We start from the raw sequence: 23,889 nt of genomic DNA on the forward strand, positions 1-23,889 counted from the left end.
TCTACTGAAAATGATTGAACTATTACTCAAGTGATACCTGGAGGCGGGTGGGGGCCACATCCACCCTCACCGTCCAGGAGTTTATTCGTTCCTCCATGCATATTTATGAAGTGTCTACCATGCGCCAGGAATAGCGGCAAGGATGTGGTTTCGGTATCATTAACATCAGCCTCACACGACCTAACAATCTAAGGAGAGAAAACAGCAGTGGGAGGAAGATCAGGCTATGCAATTGAAAGAATAAAAAGTGGAGTAAAATTAAAAAAAAACCCTATGTATCCAATTTTTAAAGTGTTTATTTCATTTAACCTTCACAACAGCCCTTTGAAGTGGGAATGCTTTTCATTCTAATTTGACGGACAAGGCCCGAGAGATTCGAGGCTCTTGTTGGAGATGCCACGGTGGTAAGGGCGAGCTGGGATGCCATCTCAGGCAGTGGGGACGCTAACGCACACACAGAGCCACCTCCCCCACTACAGCAGAAGGGCTCTCTTTCCCCAGGTCCTTCCCCACCACACAGGACGCCCAGGTCATCTTTCCAGTCAGGATTTCCTTCAGGTGCCCAGTGAACCCACTTCCTGCCAGTCTTTTTTCTCTCTCCGAAAGGCGATGGAGTTATGGTTCTGGGGCAGTAAAGAACTTCTGGAGTCAGGGCCTTATTAGTGAGCCATGAGGGTTAGAAAGACAACTCAGAGCACATTCAGGTGGCACCTGGGGGAAGAAGGCCTGTCTCTGACAATGTGCTGTTAACTGTGGCAGGTATGGAGTACAGATGCTCACCCTGCTTATGGGTGGTGAGATCCCAGGCCCCTGAGTGGTCTAAGACTTACTCAGCAGGTGTTCTGTAGGACTTCTGGGCCACCCAGCCTGGTGCGGGCTTGGCTGGTGGGTGAAGGATGTCCTCATGGGCCATGTGAAGAACCAGACACATAAATGTTAAAGATTTTAGGCTAAAAATATAGTGCCATAGAATCAGGATTAGAAAAAGGGAAACTGGGCAGGGCCCTCATTTTCTATCAAATCTAACCCCTTCATTCAACAGATGAGCAAACTGAAGGCTCAGAGAGGGAAAGTGACTTTCCTAAGGTCACACAGTAATGTTAATCTGCTGTTAGTTAAGGATGTAGTAAATCAGGACAGGCTTTTGGAGGTGGTGAGCTGTCTGTTCATCAGGAAACAATGACTTAGAGTGTTGAAGCACAATCATTCATTCAACAAACATTTGCTGGGCCCCCTGGTGGGCATCAGGTATATACAGATGAAGGGTATGGAAGGTGCTCCCAGTATAGTAGAGGGAGAGAAATGCAAAGAGATGGGAGAGTATAGGGTGGTAAGTGCTCCCTGGCAACAGGTGGGAGCCTGGGGGCTTTGGGAAGGAAGCCTGGGGTTGTAAAATGATGAATGAGTTACCAAGCAGGTCTGGAGGAAGGGCATGACAGATGGCAGGAACAGCATGGGCAAAAGTCCACAATCTTCAGTGAGCGAGCCAATCTTCAGTGGCTCTTGGGGGGACTGACAAGTCACTGATGTTGGCTGAAATATAGAGTTCTTGGGGGCAAATGATGGGACCAAATCATGGCTGACGTAGGCCTTGGCCAAGGGTTGGAAAATGGGAGCCTGCTGTCGAGTAAGCATTAGAAGCTAGGACCAAAGAGAACTTCTGGGTGTGAATAACTCCCATGCACAGTGGAAAGTGCCAAGAGCCACAAAGAAGAGACCTCTCTTCCAGCTGTGAGCATTGAGGTCTCCTGAAGAAGGTGGCCATTGAGGGGAGCACAGAAAGAAGTGTTGGATTTGTACATGAGGAGCCAGAGGAGATGGAATTCTGGGAAATAGAGCAGAGAAAGTTTCAGAGTTGGGAAATTGCAGGACCCAGTGAGTGGCTCTATTTGACAACATTGTATGAAATGTGGACCCTGATCATTGAACTTGGGCATCATGAAGCCATACGTTAGACAACAGAGAGCCCTGAGAGTGCCTGAGTGAGGGTGGGGCAGGCTCAGGATGACCTTGAAGTCTGACTTTCCAGAGTGCTTGGGAGGGGGTGGGGGTTGGGCTCAAATATGCTCGGAACTCCCTGTAGGCAGGGAGCGGCAGAAACACTGACAAGCTTAAAAGGAAGAGAAATGAACTCTCAGGCTTAATGGTTAGTGAGGGGATTGAGGGCCAGAGCAAGACCAATAATACTTTAGAAAGCTACTTCCAGCCCTGGCTCTTGAAGAGTCACTTCTTTAATGCCTCATCGAGGCATCAGTGCTGTCTCTGAGAATCTGGCAGCCCCTGCAGAGCAGCCTGGGCCCAAAGCAAGGGGATGATGCATTAGGGGCATTTGTGGCATGGTGCCAGGGAGGCGGAAAGCCCCTGGGGGACCCTGCCTCTGACCCTTGCCAGCTCAGATGACCCAGAGAGCACAGGGACAGGGTCAAGTCTGGTAAGTCAGATCCCTCTGTGGGCAGCTGTGGCTTCTGGGTGACTGAACTAGGGAGAGAAGAGGGTGACCCAGAGGGATGCAGGTCAAGGGTGACCAACCTTTCCAGTTTTAGCACTGAAAGTCCCACCTCCCAAAAGACCCCTCTGTCTTGAGCAAACCGGGATGGACGGTCACCCTAGATGCAGCTCCTAGAAGCTACAGGACATGATTGGGAATTTGAGTCATCGAGGCCCCCATCAAGTCCTAAGTTGTTGAGTTTATCGACACACAGTTATTAAATCATCTCTACTTACCCTTTTTATATCTATAAAATCTGTACTGAGGTCACCTCTCTCCTTCCTAATATTGATACCTTGTGTTTTCCTCTTTTTTTGATCATTCTAACTAGGGATTTATCAATATTATTAATCTTCTCAAAAAATCCTTTAGCTTCATTGTTTTTCTCTATTTTTATATTTTATTGATTTCTATTCTGATCTTAATTATTTCCTTTCTTGTGCTTACTTTTGGTTTAACTTGCTCTTCTTTTTCTAGTTTATGAATGTGGAAGCTGAGGTCATTGATTTGAAATGTTCTCCTTTTTTAAAGGCAGGTGTTTCATTCTATAAATGTCCTTTTTAGTACTGCTCTAGTGGCATCTCCCAATTTTCATTTTTATTCAGCTCAAAATACTTTCCAATTTATCTTTTGATTTCTTCTTTCATTGACGGATTATTTAGAAGTATGTTATTTAATTTCTAAATATTTGAGGATTTTTCAGATCTCTTTCTGTGATAGATTTCTAATTTAATTCCATTATGGTTGGAGAACATACTTTGTATGACTTGAACCCTTTTAACTTTATGGAAATTTGTTTTGTGGCTTAGAATATGGTCCGTTTTGGCCAATGTCCCTTGCATACTTGAAAAGAATGTGTATTTTGCCATTGCTGCTGTGAGTGTAGATGTCTGGCCCTTAGGTCGACTTGGTTGATAGTGCGGTTCAAGTCTTCTACATCCTCGCTGGTTTTCTGTCTACTTGTCCCAACAGCTATTGAGAAAGAGGTCTGAAATCCCGATTATAATGGTGGATTTGCCTATTTTTCTTGTCAGTTCTATCGGTTTTTGCTTTGTGTATTTGTGAAGCTGTGCTATTAGGTGCATAGATGATTAGGATAATCATGTCTTCTTGATGTCACCCTTTCATCGTTATGTAATGGCCTCCTTTATCCATGCGATATTATTGGCTCTGAAACCTACTTTGTCTGATGTGAGTATAGCCACTCCAACTTTCTTTTGGTGAGTGCAAGGATGATATATATATCTCCACCCTTTTCTTTTAGCTATTAGTATCTTTATATTTAAAATACATGTTCTTGGTAAGCAGCATAGTGTTGGAACTTGCTCTTTTATTCCGTCTGACAACCTGCCCTTAAACTGTCACGCAGAAACCGTTTTCATGTAATGTGATTGTTGACATGTTAGAGCTGAGCCTGTCATCCCGTTATATGTGGTCTATTGGGTCCACTTGGTCTCTGTTCCCCTTTCCCTCATTTTCTGCCTTCTGTTAGAGCAACTGAAAGTTTTTGTGATTCCACTTACGTTTTTTTATTGGATTATTAGCTATAACTTTATTTTTTCATATTTTAGTGGTTTCTGTAGGGTATATAGTATACATCTTTAACTTATCACTGGCTACCTCCAAGTTATACTATTAAGCTTCATATATAGTATAAGAAGAATATTACAATGGCATCTTCCCATTTCCCCTCTCTTGGCCTTTAAGCTATTGCTGGCATTCATTTTACTTATGTTATATATTGTACATATGTTACATTTGTTATACATGTTTTAATGTACATATGTTATAATCTTCCCAATATGTAGGTTATAAACTTCATAATATATTATTATTATTTAAGCAGGTAGTTTTCTTTTAAATAAATTTTAAAAAGAAGAATATCCTATATTTACCAATGTGGTTACCGTTTCTGGTGCTCTTCATTCCTTTTACGTGGGTCCCCATTCCCACATGGTGTCATTTTCCTTTTGCCTAAAGGACGATCTTTAATGCTGCTTGGAACATAGAGCTGCTGGTGATGGGTGTGCTGGGGTATGAATCTGCTCTATCTTCAGTTTTCATATGTCTGAAAAAGCCTTGACGTTGCTTTATTTTTGGAAGGTATTTTCCCTGGGCATACAATTCTGGACTGAGCTTTTTTCCTTCTTTCAGTACCTGTGAGATGTTGCTTCTGTCCTCTCACTCGCACTGTTTGTGATGAGAAATCTGCCGCCACCCTCAGCTTCGTTTCTCTGCATGCAATGAGTTATTTTCCTCTGGATGCTTTTAAGGTTTTCTCTTGCTACCAATTTTGAGCAATTTTAGTATAGTTTTCTTTATGTTTCTTTGGGCTGGGGTTTGTTGAGTTTTTCAGATCTGTGGATTTATAGTTTTCATAAAATTTGGAAAAGATTAGCCATCATTTCCTCAAATATTTTTTCTGTTCCTCCTCTCTTCAGAAACTCCAAATATTCATGTTAGGCCATTTGAAGTTGTCCCATGGGTCATTGATGCTTTTCATTTCAAAAAGTCTTTGTTGTCTCTGTGTTTCGCTGCTATCTTTTTTGAAGTAAATGAATCTTTTCCTCCGTAATGATTAACTTGCTGTTAATCCCATTCAGCATCTTTTGCATTTCAGACATTGTAGTTTTTTTAAATCTCTAGAAGCTCAATTTTACATAGTCCATGTTCACACTTTGGACACTTGGGATGTAGTTATAACTGTTTTAGTGTCCTGTTGGCTGTTTCACACATGTATTAGTTCTGAGCTGGTTTCAATGAATTGATAATCTTCTCACCATAGGTCATATCTTCCTGCTTCTTTGCATGCCTAGTCTTGTTTGGCTGGATGCCAGACACTGTGGATTTTATCATTTGGGTGTCAAATATTTTTGTATTCCTATAACTTTTCTCAAGTTTTGTTCTGAGATACATTTAAGTTCCTTGGAAAGAGTCTGAACCTTTTGGGTTTTGCTTTAGGATTTGCTAGGTGGAAGCAGAGAACCTTTAGTCTAGGGTTGATTATTCCCCTCTCCTGATGCAAGGCCCGTGTGGATACCTTCCCCAATGTCCTATGGATTAGGAGGGCTCCCAGGCTGGCTGGTAGGAAGAGGCAATCTTCCCAGCTCTGTGTGAGTGCTGGTCACTGCTCCTGCAAATCCTCTCAGGGGTCTTTTCCCGGCCTCGGGTAGTTTTCTCACATGCACGCCCCAACCGGGAACCTGAGTTCAGAGGGGGGTGTCCCTCTATAGACCTTTGGAGTTCTCTCTCCAAAGAGCAAAGAGCAGCCCTTTCCTCTTTGATATTCTGTTGTGTGAACTCTAGCTGCCCTGGGCTTCCTGGCCTCTCAGCTCCATGTTCTCAACTCAGGGAGTCCATGGGGCTCTGCCTGGGTCCCCCTTCATGTACTGTGGCCTGGAAACTCTCTGAAGGATGTAAGCTGGAACACTCCTAGTGCTCACCTTTTTTGTTTCCCATCTCTCTAGGATCACTGTTCTTTGTTGTCTAATATTCAGAACTCTTGAAAACTACTGTTTCATGTATATGATATATGATACGTGTGTGTGTGTATATATATATATATGATGTGTGGGTGTGTGTATATATATCTATATATCTCATTTACATATATTATCTCCTCACCTGAGGGTAAGTATTTTAAAACTTGATTCGAGAGAGAGAATGAGGAGGAGAGTGAGGGGGAGAGCGAGCGAGAGAGAAATATCAATTGGTCGTCTCCCATACGTGCCCCAAATGGGGATCAAACTCACAACCTAGGTCTGTGCTCTGACTGGGAATTGAACCCACAATGCTCCAACCAACTGAGCCATGCAGCCAGAGCCTATTTCATTTTTTTTTTTTTTTGGTAGTTTTGTGTGAGAGGATAAACCCACTCTTGGCTAGAAGCAGGAGTTGAAGTCTCTACTACAAGCACCAGCCAAGCCCTGTCCACACCAGGCTCACTTTATTATATTTTTTATAGATTTTATTTATTTATTTTTAGAGAGAAGGGAAGGGGTTAGAAGGAGAGGGAGAGAAACATCAATGTGTGGTTGCCTCTCATGCGTCCTCTACTGGGGACCTGACCCTGCAACCCAGGCATATGCCCTGACTGGGAATCAAACCGGTGACCCTTTGGTTCGAAGGCCCGTGCTCAATCCACTGAGTGACACCAACCAGGGCCACACCAGGCTCGCTTTAATACCAGGAGTTGAATGCTTTTCCTGGGTGAAGAGCAGATTTGAATCAGGTGTGCCTGGCTCCCCCATGTGTCATTGCCTCTCCATCTTGAAAAGAGTGATGTAGCTATTTCACAAATGAAGTACTTGCATAGTCACAACCAAATGCTCTGATTCTCTCAAGAGCCAAGTGAGATAAATAGGCATTATTAGCCCATATGACAGGTAGAGAGTCTGAGGCCTAAAGAGGTGTAGTGAACTGCCTGTGGCCGCATGAGAGAGTGGATGGCAGAGTCAGGGCTATAACCAGGCCTCTGTCCTCCACTCCTGGGCTGTATTTGCTGCTTCCTCTCTCCCTCATAGCAAAGCAGCAGGCAGAGAGCTCAGCTTTCATTCCTGATCATAATGACAAATGTATTTCTCCGTGGGGAAGAGGACGAATAACCCAGTTCCCTGCTAGAAAACATGTGGAAAAGCAGTGCCCGATGAATGCAGCCAGGCGGGGGCCACTGTGCTATCTCGATGCATGACATGTACGGTACAGTCCTGTGTTTGTTGACTGTTGCCATGGTGTGTGGACAAAATGGGAGTGTGTTTCCTTAGAAAATTTCCTCTGCAGTCCATTTCTACTAGGACCTATTGAAGAAATGGCTAAGCCTGGGCAACAGCCATAATAACAGCCATGTTTGCTACATATCAGGAAGTTGGTTGTTATATTAAGTGGCTTCTTAAAAGCTCATAAAATAAAGCAACATTAATCACACTGGAAGAGAAGTTGGCATCAGAAAGATGTGGAGCTCTGGAATGGATTCTCTTTAATGGAGGGTCTTATTTCCTGGTGGTTACCAGGAATTCTGCAAATGCAGCTGTCAGAAGGCCCTGGCCTCTTGGGTGGCCTGTGAGCCTAGACAAAGGGTGGGATGGTGGAAAGAACACAGGCTTTGGAAGCTGAAAGATCTGGGTTTGAGTTGCATCTCTCCACTACTGAGCCTTAGTTTCCTCATCTCTAATATGGGCACAGGGACGCCTATCTGGAAGCAGGGAGGCAGCATGGACTCAGAAGCTCATGCCTGGTGCCCCTGATTACTGCCATCACACAGGAGGTCCCGAGAGTTGAAGAACAAGGAATGATGGAGCGGATCATCGTAGCTCTACTCAACAAACCGTGATGGAATCTACAACTGGTGTCATAGGGATTTCCTTGTGACAGGAGAAGGTGTTTATTGGAAATGACTTTGAGGGACAGAAGGAGAGATAATATCAGAGTCCAAGGAGCAAGCTGGATTAGAGATGACTGTCAAACCTTGCCCCACCCAAAGCCCTACTGAGAGCAGCCACCACGGGCTACGGGCAAGCAGAGGTTTTGAGGAGGTAAAACCAGGTGTAAATGTGTGAGCATGGTTAGGAAGGCAGCCAGCCAGGAGAGAGGATGGAGAGATGCAAAGACATCACTTGTTGCCTCTGAAAGGGGAGAAAGAGGAGGAGGGAAGGGAGAGAGAGGAAGAGAGAGAGCCGTGGAAGAAGCACAGAGCAGCTCTGTGAGTGTGGTTTCCAGACAGCACGAGGTGTGGGGTCTGCTCTCAGCGCGCCCCTCTCTCTGTCTGCCCTCTGCAGGCTTCAGGACCCACAGCCCCTCCCTTGGGTCGGCCTCTGAGGTGATCTGCTCCTTGAAACCCAAGAACCCTAACTAAGGCAGAAACAAAGTATACAGACAGGCAACTTCAAGGTAAGATACCAAAAGCACATATGGGTTATTTTTTCCCCATTTTTCTGTTTCCCCCCAATTTCTTTTTTTAAAATTGAATGTATTGGGGTCACATTGGTTAATAAAGTTATACAGGTTTCAATTCTATAACACATCATCTGTATATTATACTGTGTGTTCACCAACCCAAGTCAAGTCTCCTTTCATCACCATTTATCCTTCCTTTACCCTCTTCTACCTCCCTCACCCCCCTTTCCCTCTGATAATTACCATCCTGTGGTCTGTGTCTACGAGGTTTTTTCCCTTAATCCCTTCACCTTTTTCACCCAGAGCGGTCCTACCTCCCTGCCCCCACCGACAGCTGAGAGTCTGTTCTCTGCATCTGTGCGTCTGGTTCTATTTTGTTTGTGCACCCGTACATTCATGGTGGCATTATTTGCAACAGCCAAAATTTGGAAGCAGCCCCAGTGTCCATCAGCAGATGAGCGGATAAAAAGCTGTGGTACATCTACACAATGGAATACTGCTTGGCCGTGAAAAAGAAGGAAATTTTACCTTTTGCGACAGCATGGATGGGCCTGGAGAACATTATGCTGAGTGAAATGAGCCAGTCAGAGAACGACAAGTACCAGATGATTTCACTCATATGTGGAATCTAATGAACAAAATACGCCCCTCCCCCCCCCCCCCCCCAGTTTCTTACATTAAGTTAGAGCAGCTGCTGTGGGCTCTTTTTCGTGTTCATGCCGGCTCTGCGTCTTGTCATGCTCTCCCTCTATCCTGTTTGGAGGCTCCTGTGCCTGTGTGAACACATCTCGGCATGACCCTCCCCTTGTCCTAGGCCTTCTAGTAACTTCCGTTTCCCTCTGCTGGGCTACCCTTCCTTTCCCTGCACCTGCCCATTCCACAGGAGGCCTCACTCCAAGTGCAGGCCCCTCCCCCTCTGCGCTCTTCGCAGCCTGTCCTGCCCTGGCTGGAGTGAAAGCAGAATATCCCCGGACACCCGAGGGCAGTGTTTTTCAAAGTTTAGCGTCCTCGGCTGCAGTGTTGAGCTGATCCCAATTCCAGGCATTACCACTTCCTAGCTGGGTATTTTGGGGCAAGTTTCTTAATTTCGCTGTGCTCCAGTTCTATTTTCTGTGAAATGGTTTCCAGTCATTTCTACTTCATTAGGTTTGAGGGGCACACCTGTGGTAATGGGTATGCTGCTCTGAGAAGCGTTCTGGATGCAGTAAACACCAGCTCTGACTCTTTGCAAGACTTTCCTGCGGAGAGGTGTCTCCTACTCTGCTGTGTCCCTTGGAGGGGTGGGAGGTCCTGTGAGTGTCCCCTTCACTGGGGTTCTAAACAGGCTAAACTCAGGCTCCTCTCCTCCACCTGCCATCACTAAGCACGGGAGTGTGCCCTGTCATCCTTTGCCTTTTGGGTCATAGACCCCAGTGGTGGGTCTGGGCTTGACCTCCTGAGAAGCCTGCCCGCTCTGGGGGTCACTCTCGACCCTGGCTGGCTCCGCTCCTACTGCTGGCTCTCATCAGGCCATTTTGTGGAGGTGTGGGGCGCTCAGCTCAGTTTGCTTCGATTCAGACTCAGTAAACATTGCCGGAGCTCTGTTGCACTTGAGCACTGGGATGGGGGCTGGGGCGCGCAGAGGAGGAAGTCTCAGTCTCAGAGACACACACGCAGCAAGAAGACCTGGGCGGTCGGTACCCAAAGTGGGGCAGGGAGATGGTGTCAGCTGAGAGTGAGGTCTAAAGCTGAGAGTGGGGACACCCCGTGAGGCAGCCCTGAGCTGAGGGCACTGGGTTAGGGAAGAGGATTATTCAATTTTAGGAGCTAGGGAATGGTTAAAGAGAGGTGTGGATCTGTTCCGACCTAATCAACCCGACTCAATCGAATGAATGCCGCTGATCCAAACCAGTGCGCTAACTAAATCTGCCCCACACAGAGGGAGCACCGCTGTGGTGCGGGCACCACGGTCTTCAGCCATCTTTGGGAACCGCACACTCTGGCCCCAGACCTGGGGAATGGGTACTTAAAAAAATTTTTTTTCAAGAACAGAAAAAAAATCTTCACAAAAGTTGCTTTTCCTAAAAGGAAACCTTCAGAGCTACAGGCCTTTCCCTGTGGCCTCTGCTCAAGGTGGGAGCAGAGAGGGGTTTGGGAGAGGATGTCCCTGGGGAAGGTATTTCAGGACCAGCCTGGGCAGGAGGCTGTCCCTGGGGGGAGGGAGCAGGACCCCCACCTTCACGTGAGCCTGTCTGTCTGTTAACCGCCGGGTCCAAACCATAAAACATATTTGTAAATACCTGCATTGTGCCCATCCTTAAAAATGTGCACAATTAAGACATAAAAATACACAAATCCATTCTTGTTATAAATACTTCAAGGGCCCAGAAAGATAAAACATCTTGCACACTGAATTCTGTTCTTTCCTCCGAGTGGCCCTCAGAATGGCATGCGCCTCTCCAGAAATTTTCTGTGTGCCACTGCGCACACACGTGTATTGATAAACATACGGCTCAGTTTAACGTATTTTGTGCACAAATGGGATTACACCGTATGCATTGTTCTGTAATTTGCTATTTTTTACTTACTAATAGGTCTTGGAAAATTTTCCCAAGGGACCTCCAGGTCTCCCTAACCTGGTTTAACTGTTGCATGGGGTGGGGGATGCATAACCTTTTGCCCTCCTTCCTTTAATCATCCCCTACTGATGAACATTTACGTTGTTTCCAAATGTTTGCTCTTACAAGCAGTGCTGCAGAAAAGGTCTTAGTCCATGCTTCTTGGGGTACATTTGTAAGTATTTGTTCAGAACAGATTCCAAGAAGTGAAACTGCTAGATTCGAAGGGTGTACGTGCTTTTGTATTTTGTGTCCCCGTCCGTCTCTCTAGCCCCAGGTCTCCCCCAGTTTTACACTCCCCTCAGCAGCTGTCTCATCTGCCTCTCTAGAGATGGGGGTGCTTCTTTGCTGGGGTCTCTCCCCGTCTGCTTGTTCCTTTTGCAGTTCTCTTGACTCCCCCTACAGACCTTGGTCAAATGCCATCTTCTTGTCCTTTGCCACCCAATTGAGTAAAAGGTCACATTTTAAGGACTCTGAGTGCTATTTCAAAGCATAAAGCAGATAAATCAAGGAGCAAGGGCTGTCATTTCAGAGTGATGTTTTTTGTTCCACAATGGGATCTGTTGTAGGATTTGGAGCAATCCATTAACTGAAATTAAGTCTGCAATTCATTCATTCATTCATTCATTCACTCACTGATTTACAGTGTTAGGCTCTGTGCCAATTGTTCTGGACTCCTTGTCTTCAAAGGGCATACTCACATTGCATAGAGCAAGGCATGCCAATAACTTGTATTATTAGGTAAATGTATATTAATAGTTGGTTGGCTTTCGGTAAAATGTTTTAAATGCTCAAGAAAAAAAAAGAAAGAAAAAGAAAAAAGAGAAGATCTCAGTAGGTGAGAGGCCAAAGATGCCTGGGGATGGAGCAGTCTAACAGATTAGCGCCAAGATTTACCGGCTCGGCAGAGGACTCCCGGGGCTGTCCGGCCAGTTTGTCACAACAGGAGCAAATGCAGGGGCTTCTCTATCGCCCGCAGCAGTTGTTTCCACTTGTGAAGGGGAAGGGGGAGACAGAGAAGAGATGTCTTTATCAGGCCCCCTTCTGGTGCCCTGGCCAGGGGAGTGTGACACTCAGCAGGGCTGGTCATATTCTTCATTCATTCATTCATTCATTCATTCATGTTAATATTTCTGAAAGATTGGTTTGTGATTATCTAACCTTCCCAGTTGGCAGGGGAAAAAATGAAACGTCTTTCATCCTGCCTATGAAAGTGTCCTCTACAGATATATTTTTTGTCTCTTATTAAAAAAAAAACACATTGGAAGCCAAGGCTACACTGTTCAGAGTTCAGATAGTGAGCTGCTCATGAATCAAAAGATAATGTGTACTGGGTAGCAGTGACCCAACCAAAGGATGTTCTGATTTATTAACTTGTCTCCTGAGTAAGATAAAGTTGGTGAGTGAATGGACATATTGGGCCTCCTTTCTCCTGCTGGGTTTGAGGAGGAAATAAGCCATCAAAAGATAAGTAACTGGCTTCTGATGTCAGAGCTAGTGCAGAGAGGGTCCAGGGGAAGTTCTGCCCTGATGGGTGCTAGTGAGGGTGGGCACCCCACCCACCTTGGACCCAGGCTGGGGCCGCCCTAAGCAGTTAGTACAATTTATGGCTTATCCTTTTTTTTTCTCCTATGCACTCAGTCCACTCAGTCAGTAAAGGTACTTTTTTTTTTTTTTTAGTTTCAGGTGTTGAAGACTATTTAATTCAGTTACATAACACCTGAAGGCTAGGTAGAGCTTAAATGCACTGTAAATTATCGAAGGTAGCCCTCAGAATTGTAAGACTTGTAAGACCTAATATCTTCCCTTAGGCAATTTGCAGTGTCCTGGGGGCACGTTACATACACACACAGCTCTTAATCTGTGATTGATTGTTGGATTGTCTGCTTCTCCCGCTGGACTGGAAGCTCCAAGGACCAGGTCAGTCCTGTGTCTTCCTGCCTAACTCAGTGCTCTGCACAAAGTAGATGCTCAATAAATAAATGGGTCAGCAGGAAATGATCCAAGAATGGGGCAGGGGGGCTCCGGGCCTGTGTGAGGGGCAGTGTGTGGATCAGAGGGGCAGGGGCTGCTGAAAAGCAGCGGGGCATAATCATTGGGAAAGGTGACAGCTGGAGCCAGGATGTGGGATTTGGACTTTATTCTCTAGGTTGGGAAAGACATTAATGCATATATCAAGCAGGGAATGACATGATAAATTAGGTTCTTCTTCTCTCTTTCACACATTCATTTATTTATTCATTCGACTTCATGTAATTTGTTAAGCATCTTCTACTTGCAAATACTGAGATATAAAAAATAGAAATAAGATAGGGTCATATCCTTAAAGAGCTCACAATCTGGTAGGGAAGACAGATAAATAAACAGATGATTATAATGTGTAAATTTTATGCTAGAGATTCACACAGAATACTCTACGATGGCTTTCTGGAGGAGGTAACATTTGAGCTGAGTTTCAAAGGACACGTGTGAATTAGATAAGGAATGGGTGGGAAGGGTGTTGTTGGCAAGGAGAGAGAGGAGAGGAGCGTGTAATACTTGGGAAAAACTGCACACAGTTTAGTATAGCTGGTGCATTGTGTGGGAGGCCAGGGGAGCAGACAGAGATGCAGCTGAAAAAGTAGGTGGGAGCCAGAGCAGAAAGACGCATGAGGAGACTCCTGGATTTCATCCCGTGGGCGATGGGAGAGGGAGATGCTCAGATCTGTACTTGAGGAAGATCACACTGATGCAGAGAATGGATTGGAGAGGGGCAAGATGGGCAGCCGGGAGACTAGCAAGGCAGCTGCTGTTCTAACCCAGATGAGGAACCATGAACAACTGAATTAAGCACTATCTGGTGTGAGGGATAATAATAGCTAGTACTTATGGAGCACTTACTCTATACCAAGAACTGTTCTACATGAATGCATTAACTCGCTCAGTTCTCTAGCTACACACTGAATGAAACTGTCATCATTCCCATTTTACAGATGAGGAGAATGAGGCGCAGGGGCACACACACCGGATGAATGCAGATTTGTTCTCAGGCCATTTACAGGGTTGGGGAATCTAGGGGAAGCAGCAATTTTAGGGTGCAGCTGTGGGATCAAGGGAAGAGGATGAGCTCTGTTTAGACTGTTCATTTGAGATGCCCGAGGGGCTCTGAGAAGAGGTGTTTGATAGCACCTAGATTGCTGGGTCTGAGCTCAGGAAAGAGATCTGAACTGGGGATGGCAATCTGAAAGTCATGGCAAAGGTCAAACTCATTCAAGGACAATGCAGAGTGGGAGATCCCAAAACAGCATCCTGGAGTGCCCGTCGTCTAAGGGGTGAACAGAGAAAGAACTGCTTATGAAGGGGACTAAGAGGAACAGGCAGAGAGTTGGGAAGATGACCAGACCAGGATGGAGAAGAGTGTCACAGTGAGAGCGTGGTCCAGCCCTCACGCCGCTGAGAAACCTGGTGGGACAAAGGCTGAGGTGTGAGGAGAGTTCTTAACAACAAAGAAGGGTTTAGACACAAGATTTCATGGCTGATCTTGACAAAGAAAAGTTTCAGTGGAGTGCTCCAGGTGGGCTGGGAAGTGAAAAGAGGTGGGGAGGTAGAGTTCTCTCCAAAAAGAACTCTTCGGAGACTCTTTGTTAGAAAGAAAGGAGAGGGAGAGGCTTAGGCAGAGGGGAGGCAGGATGGGGTGATGCTATCTCCTTCTAAGACTCGTGCACATTTTGTGCAGACTCATTTTGGGACTCCGGCTCATCCCAGCCAATCAACAGTTCTCCTCCCTCCTCCAGTCCTTGCCATCACCTCCACCTGGACAAAAACAAGTTCTCGTTGTGCAGGAAAAAATGGTGAAAACCCATCTATTGGTAAAATCATGTGGGGATCTGAAGATATTTCTATTTTAGAGGCTGAGTGGCAACAAGTGATGAAGTAGCTAAGCTAGTGGATGCCTAATGGATTCCTAGTTTCATCTCTTTATGGGGAACAATGTACCCTGCTGTTCATGGAGCGAATGGCCACACAGCAGGCTCTTCCACCTTCTGCCACCTCCCTGATGCTTTCTGGAGCAGAGCTGGCTGCTGCTGTATTTCTGAGGCTCCTGCTTTGGCAGTTTGAAAGTTGCTGAAGGCACAGGTAATAAATTCTCTCCCCTGCCTTGAAAAAAAAACAAACAGGGCAAACCTCCATTTCTAATTGGGCCCATGAAAACACAGCTACTAAGGATCATGAATTTGGCTGTGAGATGGACACGTGAGCCATCTCTTGTGAAAGGCACCGAGGAAGTCGTGTTGGGGACCTTGAGGGGAGCTGTCCACAGCAGGCAGGGGGCACCCCTCCCAACCGTCGGGCTTTCTTATTTGGGGTGGGAGATACTGTTTCTCATGGGGAACCATGGAGGGATCCCCTCCAAATGTTGGAAATGTGATCAACCTACATCAAGGGCAAAGGCTTGGGCTTCTGCTGGAGCCAACGGAGCTCACGTATCTTGCCAATGATCTAGCTGAGGCCAGCAGGACCCAAGTGTTGGTGTTTGCCTTCATGTACAGCCCCAAATAGGCTTGTGCACAGCTGCTGCATGCAGGGTGTGGTGTGATTCATGTACTTTGGGTACAGCTCAAGTGAAGAGCCAACACAGAGTCCAGGCGGTGGAATCGAAATGCTTCTCATATCCAGTGGCTCCAAACTGGGTAGTGATTTCCAACGTTGGCTTCCCAAGGGGTTTCTGGCACCCTCAAATATAAACCCAGGGCCATGTTTTCCAGAGAATTTCCTGAACAACAAAGCTGGTGGCCAACCGACAACCCAGGATCTCCTGAGTCGTTTTCAGGCCTACCGAGAAGGTGGTAGATTAAATATTTGATGAATACATGGATATAAACATTTATTTATTTTTTAAAAAGGTTTTACTTATTTATTTTAGACAGAGGGGAGGGGAGGGAGAAAGAAAGGGAGAGAAACATCAATGTGTGGTTGCCTCTCACGCACTCCCTACTGGGGGGACCTGGCCCACAACTCAGGAACGTGCCCTGACTGGGAATTGACCTGGCGACCCTTTGGTTCACAGACTAGTGCTCAATCCACTGAGCCACACTGGCCAGGGCTGGATATAAACATTTAGAAAACAAGAATCTTGCGGCCCTTTGAGCAGGGGGTGGGAGATGATAAGACTCTTTTGATAGCAAATCACGACTGGGTGTCCCACCAGCAATCGGCAATCACCTAAATTTGGGGCACAGAGTCTGACCGGCGATGTCAACACTGAAGACAGTTTGTCTTATGCTCTTACGACGTGACCGTCTCAGATTTGCACTTGCATAAACATTCACTTACTCATGTAGTTCTTCCCAGGAATTCCAGAGTTCTGTGCTGACCCTCTCATCTGTTCCATCTACTCTCCTGTATACAGATGGCTTCCAGATCTACAACTCTAGCCCTGATGTCTTTCATAAGCTTTTGGTTTGATTAGGGTCTCTGAGTGTGCAGCCAGAAATAATAAGATATCATCATCTATCACAGGCTGGCTTAACATCCTCAGGCAGGAGGGCCCTTAGGGCAGATTCTAATGGGAGTTTTGGCAGGGGTGGGTGGTGGGGGCAGGGAGAGCATTAGAGCACAGCATTTGCGCGTTATTTGAGCACAGAGTGCAGACTGGAGCGTTAGGGTGCCTTTATTCTTTCAGCAGTGCACATTCGCTGAGCTCATGTATAAGCAAATACACTCATCTATACAATCGGAAAGACACAAATGTTGCTCTCAGGGAGCTGTCAGTCTATGGGGAGACAAGGCTGATAGAGGCCGAAGAAGAAAGTTCCTAGGAGGTGGGTGTAAGGAGCAGTGATGCACAAGGGAAAGTAAGTCCTGTAAGGAGTTTTGTATCTCATTAGGAATGTGACAAAATTGCCAAACCTCCCCACTCCATCCTGCAAGCACCCCAAGGTTGGGACCAGGTCTTGCTCACCTTTATTTTCCCAGCACAGTAGGTGCCCAGTGAATATTTGCTGGAGGAATAAATGAGTGTACAACGTGTTGTGTGGAGCAACTAGCTGCTCCTTGGGGAGTGGCAGGAGGGGACAGGAAGGTCTTCTTAGAGGCCATGCTCTCTGAGCAGTATTTGGAAATAGGAAGAGGCCTTTGCCAGGGAGGTAAGACAAGGAAGGGATTCTGGGCAGAAGGAACAGTGGGTGCAAACGCACAAAGCAAGGCATCCAAGTGTGTGCAGTGCTGGCTGGATGGTTCTCCCTACTGGAATGTAGGGTACAGGTTGGCCAGCCACATGCAGATAACGAGGCTGGAGAGCAGGCAGGGGCAGGTGGAACAGGGCCTCAGAAGCTGTTCTAAAGGGAAGGGTTTGGGGCAGGGTAGCGATGTGACCACTATGTGTGGGGGCTGAGAAAGGGGCACTAACAAGGAGCATGCTCAGAGCACCTCTTCTAAAACTAGGGCTGCTATTTACTCCAGCTCCTACACAGCAGGGAGCAGATGCAAAGCACAAACTTGCTGTCAGCCAAACTTACAGGTGGTAGCTGTGTGCTTGAGTGACACAGTCAGGGACTCCCAGGCTGTTAATGCTGGAGGCCCTTTGAAGTCATTTAACCCATCCTCCTATGCTATGCATGGGAAACCTGAGGCCCAGGGAGAAAAGCAACCTGTCCGGGGTTTCATGGCACAGCCAGGACTGGAGTCCAAGCCTGTGGGCTCCTAGACTGGTTCTCTCTTTGCAGTAGATCTGGCTCAAAACGGAGCCCTGCTGCCCTCCTGGCTGCGCAACCTGAAGCAAGTTACTCAACCATGTAGTTTTGTCATCAGGCCCATGAAGGGAACAATATCTTTCTTCTGGGGTTGTTGTCAGGGGCTAAACGAGATAATGCATCTTGATAATGCCTGGCAGGTGGTGTGTGCTCAGTGAGCAGTAACGTTTGGTCTAAGCCTCCGGGCTCTGCTTCTGCTCCCGGCACAATATCCCATGCCTGTCTCTGGTGGTGGTGGCCCTGGGGTCATGCAGGGGCTCAGTAGCAGCTGAGCCGGCCAGGGGGCCATTTCTCAGGTTGTCTGCACAGGCAGGGGCATACCTTGGCTTAATTGGGGTTAGGGCAAATACTGATTTAAAAAAGCAATTTGGTCTGCATTACAAAATAAAACGAAAACATACTGAAAGAGGTGCATATGCGCTTTGGCATGGGTGGGATGCTTTTTACCACGAGAAAGGACTTTTGCATTTTCATCGAGATTCACAGGCAGGATTCCCTGAAGTCCCAGCTCCTCTTAGAGCTCTCACTCGGGAGTCAGTTGCCCTCGCGTGATTAACACTGACTTTCCAGGAAAGAGAGCCCTCTGCTCCCCACAGTCTTGTCACCCCTGCCGGCCTTCTTCGAGACTCCCTTGAGCTTTGACCCCGAGTAGCAGAATCCGGAAAGGGGAACAATGTAGACTCCGTAGGCTGTAAGCCGCACCAGGGTGTCCTGTGCCACCAAGAAAGGAAAACCACTGCTAATCGTAACTGTGAGATGCAGTTCACTGGGGACCAAACCCTGATTTCAGAAAGGTTACAATGTGAAAAAAAATCGGCATCTTAGCTCAAAAAAAGCAGGGTCAGCTGGGCCAGGGTCAGCTGGGCAGGATAGGTCAGTACTGATGGCAGGATGGAAATGCAAATGGGGGCCAATCCCCAAACGACACTTGGCCTCACGGAATTTATTGACCACATTTTTCTGTGTGAGCCCAGACACTGCTCTGTTTTGTTTGCCACTGTGTGCCCATCACTTCACTCAGAGTAGGTGTTCAACAAACATTTACTCAATGAGAAAAACAAAACAAAGTCACATTTATAAAACATGAGAAAAACCCAGAAAAGAAAATAAATCATTCATAATCCCCACACTGCATATTTTGGCTTATTTCCTTCAAAGCCTATGAATATGCTCTTTTATATACATGTAAACATATTATCAGATTTAGCTCCGGGATCTGTTTTGTATTTCTCTATTAATATGAATGAAATGATAAAATGAGATGATGCGGAAATGCTTTCACGACTGTAAAATGTTGAACCAAATCTCTTATTATTAGTTATAATTATCATAGCAATACGAGCATGAATGAGGCTGATTTTCTGTGAATATACATGGAAGCAAACAATGAATTTGCCCTCTGGAGCTGGGAATGTGTTCTGCTCCTACTCACGGTGGGGAGTCCCTCTGTTTCCTATTAGGAAGAGAAAGAGCCTGAAGGACTCTTAGAAGTCATCAGCTCCGACTTCCCTAGAAATTCCTTCAGTGTCACTAAGGGAAGGTAAGTGGGGGAGGGGGGAAATAAGCACATCTCTCAGGCCGATGACAAACAGCAACCTGCAAAGAGCTTCCTTCTCTCCAACCTTTGCTAGCAGCTAGACGAAGGTTTCAGAGAATGCCGCCCCCCTCCCCTGCGCACTAACAGCAATGAGGACAGAGGTGTCAGCACAAGCTAAGTCACTCGTGACAGGCGTGGCACTTACAGTAAACAAACCACAGAGTCGGATTTGCTCTGGACAACTCATCAAAAATTCACCTTTAGACAGTCAAAGAATTCATGTTCACAGCTAGTAATTAGTCTTATCCATGCCTGGGTCTTTGAAGAGAGGAGGGTTTACTCACACGACACAGAAGGAAGGACCGACGAGGATTCTCTCCTTGACCAAACTCTAGCCAGGCCCCTTGGAGCCCTCTTCTCAGCTAAGCCTCAGTATTGGCCTATACGGACCTGAATAAACACTAACATAGTTTCTTTTTTGTTTTTGGTTTTTGTAATCTATTGATGAGAGAGAGAGAGAGAGAGAGAGAGACAGACAGAGAAACATCGATCTGTTGTTCCATTTATTTATGCATTCATTGGTTGATTCTTGTATGTGCCCTGACTGTGGTTTGAACCCGCAACCTTGGTGTTTTGGGACTATGCTGTAACCAATTGAGCTGCCTGGCTAGGACACTAACAGTTTCTAACAGCTCAAAGCTACATTCCCTAGGATGACCCTAGACGCCCTCTTCCTCTTCCCGCCCCCTTACAGAGTCCCTGTCTGCGGAAACTCAAAGCTGCCAAAAGAATCTACTATTTGTTCCTGCCAACGCCTGAAGGTAGGGCCTCAGCCTCCCTGTCTTCATGGGAAGGTGGGGTCTAGTGTGGGTAAGCGGCAGCCGGAAACTCAGATGGCCTTTACAGGGACCCACCTCTCCTTCCCGCTCTTTGCAATGTTTCGCTTCCTGGACTCTGCTCAGGCCCCTTCTGTTCCCACTCCCCGCCTCACCCCGATTTTTCCTTTGAAACGCCCAGGCACTTCTGTACAAATTGAAGCTGAGTTCAGTCCATCCTGAACCTTCTTTTCAATGAGTACATTAACGATTAAAATCTGCCCTTGCTGCTGTACTTGTGTCCGGCTTTGTTTATCTTTGGCAGAACTCAGGGACTGGCTCTCACAACTAGGCTAATAGCCTGGTCTCCGGTTCCTTCATCTGCACGCTGTGGCTAACTGTTAGTCTGCATTCTTACTTGCTAAAAATTTTTTTCCGTTGCAGTTGACATTCAATATTATATTAGTTTCGGGTGTACTAGCGTAGTGGTTAGACATTTATATACTTTACAAAGTGATCCCCCTGATAAGTTGAGTCCCCACCAGAAACCCATGTATGGGTGTTGCAATATTATTGACAATTCCCTATGCTGTACTTTACATCATCGAGACTTTTTTTTTTCTCAAATCTTCAGCTCTGAACTTGACTCCCTGTCATCTGGTTCACATCTTCCTTCTTTAGGTTTTCTGGGTGCTCATCGAGGTTCCCACGTTGCATACCCTTGCATGCTTCATTTCTGCTCACACCACCTGTTTTAGCCCCTGGCGCCCACGAGGCCAGCCCAGCCTCCTCTGCCCTTGCCCCAAAGCTGCCACCCCACCCCCTGTGTGCTGCAGTGGAGGCTGGCCTTGGCCTTTAGCAACTGCCTAGGCATTGAGTACAGGGCAAAGTTCCCGAGGCCTACACCATCAATTTCCCCCCAGAGATTAAAAAATATAGCTCACTTAAAATTTAAACCCAGTTTCTAATACAGAATATTGTTTTATAAAATGTCTAAAGAGCTCTGGTCAGTAGTAGATGAAAGTCGACTTTTGAGTTAAACTTGGAAACCAAGCTGAACTTGTGAGTTCCATGTGTACCTCTTTGCAGATCACTCCTGCACTGTGCTCCCCGATTCTCCCATTCAGGCATGGCAGCTGGTGCCTCCAACCACTCACTTCCCTCACTCTTTGCCCCAGGCCTCCCAGGGTGAATTGTCTTGCATGATCTGGGTTAGGACTTCTCAGAGGCACAGCCTATCCAGCTTTTATTCTAGGCAAACCAGGGATGAGAGAAAGAAATTGTCCCTGTGTCCTTCCACAGTCCTGCTTTGACACTTCCTCCCTATAGGAGAATGTGTGAACATCTGCCTTCTAAGACATGGAACCCAAGTTAGACAGGAGGCTATGCCAGTCCTCACTCCACTGACAGGCAAAGGTGACGCAGCAGCCCTGCTTGGCTGGGAGGGCCCCTTCCCCAGCACTAAATCAGAGAGAGCAGGCTCCAGGAACCATGCAAGAAGCTCCCTTCCACCTAAGCTCTGTTATGAGAGGTGACACTCCCATTCCGTGGCCTTTGTGTAGGCAAATTTGAATTATAGCAACACAAGTGACACAACATATCAGACCCTGGTTAGCAGTTCCCCAGAGCACCCACTGTTCCACCTACCCCTCTCCCAAATATTTTTTCTTAGAATGTTCTAGTTAAAAAACAAAACAAAACCAAAAACAACCAATTCAGTGAAAAGAAAATAAGCTGGGTTTCCTTCACACCCAATTTTGGGAACTGACACCCGGTACTGGAGGATTGGGGTACGAAGGTTAGCCGACATCTTCTCCACTTTCAGGGACAGTCCCTTGACAGCCCAGCCCTGCTCCAGCCTCTGGGATTCCCAGAAGTGGGAATCCCATTTCTCCTCCTCATACCTCTGCAGGTGGCTGGGATAGGCTGAGGACCACTGACCGAGCCTAGGAACTTACCCTCTGCTCCTGTGTGGCCACGAAAGTCTGGAACCCAGGAGCCACCCCAAAGCCCAGCTCTTGGATGAAAGGCGGCTCAGACTGACTGTGGATCTGAACTTTCACTCCTGCTTCGAAGGTCGTTTCCTCTGAAAGAACAAAGGTGGACAGAACCATGGGTCAGAGACGGCAGATGCTATGGGGTCCTGGGACTGAAAAGCTCAAGGGGACATACAGAGGCCTGAAAGTCGTCCACCTCCTTATCCCTGGAAACTGTCAGTATGTTACCTTCCAATGCAAGGGGACATTGCAGATATGATGAAGTTAGGGATCTTGTGATGGGGAGAATACCCTGGACTGTCGTCCTTGTAAGAGGGAGGAAGGAGGAGCAGAGTCAGAGAGAGAATGGAAACATGCTATGCCACTGGCTTTGAAGACAAAGGAAGGAGCCACAAGCCAAGGGATGTAGGCAGCTTCCAGAAGCTGGAAAAGGCAAGGGGGTGGATTTTCCTAGAGCCTCCTGCTAACACCTAGATTTTAGCCTACTGAAACCCATGATGAACTTCTGGCCTCCAGAACTGTAAGATAATGAATCTACACTGTGTGAAGCCTCTAAGTTGGTGGTGATTTGTTTCAGTAGCAATCAAAAACTAATTCAGGTTAGTTAGGTCAACACCTTGCGATAGAATGGGATTATGATGTGAATCAAGCCCCTTTATTTTATTTACAAACTTGTTTGCTGGGCTGTGAGCTGAAGGTGAGGAGATCAGGAGGAGGGAAACGCGATGATACAGCAGCAGACATAGAAATACAGGGCTGGCCCGTGCTGTATACCACATGTCTGCCTGTGCCTTGCAGCTGAAGGGGAGGGGTCACTAAAAAATAAACTTCTGACTTTTTTCTTTGGCAGGAAAGATGGCCCCGGGCAGTGGGAGGTGGCAGGGGTGGCAGAGCCTAGCTCATCCTGTACATTGATGCTCAAAATTTGTGGAGAATGAACCCATGAACCTATGGGAAAGCCTTCAGTGGTTTTCCTTCTCTGTCTTAATGTTTCCAAGCAGCCTGCAAAATAAGTTTTCTAAAATGCAAACCTGTGCAACTCTCTCCTGTGTTTATAAGGAACCCAGTCCCCTTAGCCCACTCCTGTTCCGGCCTTGCTCTGGGCAGCCTTCTGCTTTGTGGCGCCATGTGGTGCAAGCCTCCAGGGCTGCCCAGGTTGGTTGTTACTGGCCCCTGCTTGGCACAGATGCACCCAGACCTCCTTCTGCCTGGAGGTCTCTCTACCTTGTCCACCTGTCCATCTCCCTACTCGTCACTGAAGATTTAGCTCCCAGCCCCACTCAGAGCAACTCCTTCACTTGTTCTGTGGAATTCTTCACCTAGGCCTGCCATACCTCTTCCATACCAGGTAATAATCCTATATCTGACGACTGTGTCCACAGGCTGGGGCATCCTGAGGCCAAGTTCTGGGCTTTCTCTCTGGATCTCGAACATCCTATACAGGACCAGGCATCCACCAGGTAGTCAGGAATGTGTGAACAATTTGTTTCTCAGACCTTGCTCACTTATTAATGGGCGAGGTCAATGTAGAGTCCAAACCAAGGAGTGTTCTAAAAGGAGAGAGTGAAGAGAGGGTGGGCAAGAGAAGATGGGGGGAGGGGATTGAGGTCAGAGGTCAGGGAGGGTGGGAGACATGTGTCAGCACTGGGGCCATAGCTTGGGAGGAGAGTTTGGGGACACGCACTAAACCTGGCACAGAAAAGGAGGGTGGGGAAGGAAGGGCTGGGCCAGGAAAATGGGCAGGATCCACAAACAGCACGGGGACCAGTGGCCAAAGCAGGGAAAGGGGTCCAGAGCTGGGTGAGAATTCCAAGGTTGGGGGTACACAGAAA

At 46.9% G+C, this 23,889-nt stretch overlaps 1 protein-coding gene across 1 annotated transcript in view; it reads right to left on the reverse strand.

The window, feature by feature from the left end:
- Positions 1–23,889, reverse strand: part of ASIC2 (acid sensing ion channel subunit 2) — a 233,164-nt gene that overhangs the window by 40,511 nt on the left and 168,764 nt on the right. The window contains exon 3 of the mRNA XM_053911091.1: positions 22,019–22,146. Coding sequence (XP_053767066.1) covers positions 22,019–22,146 — 128 coding nt within the window. The remainder of the gene's footprint in view (positions 1–22,018; positions 22,147–23,889) is intronic.

Source organism: Desmodus rotundus, chromosome 9 (genome assembly GCF_022682495.2).
Source record: "Desmodus rotundus isolate HL8 chromosome 9, HLdesRot8A.1, whole genome shotgun sequence".
NCBI classification, from domain to species: Eukaryota; Metazoa; Chordata; class Mammalia; order Chiroptera; family Phyllostomidae; genus Desmodus; species Desmodus rotundus.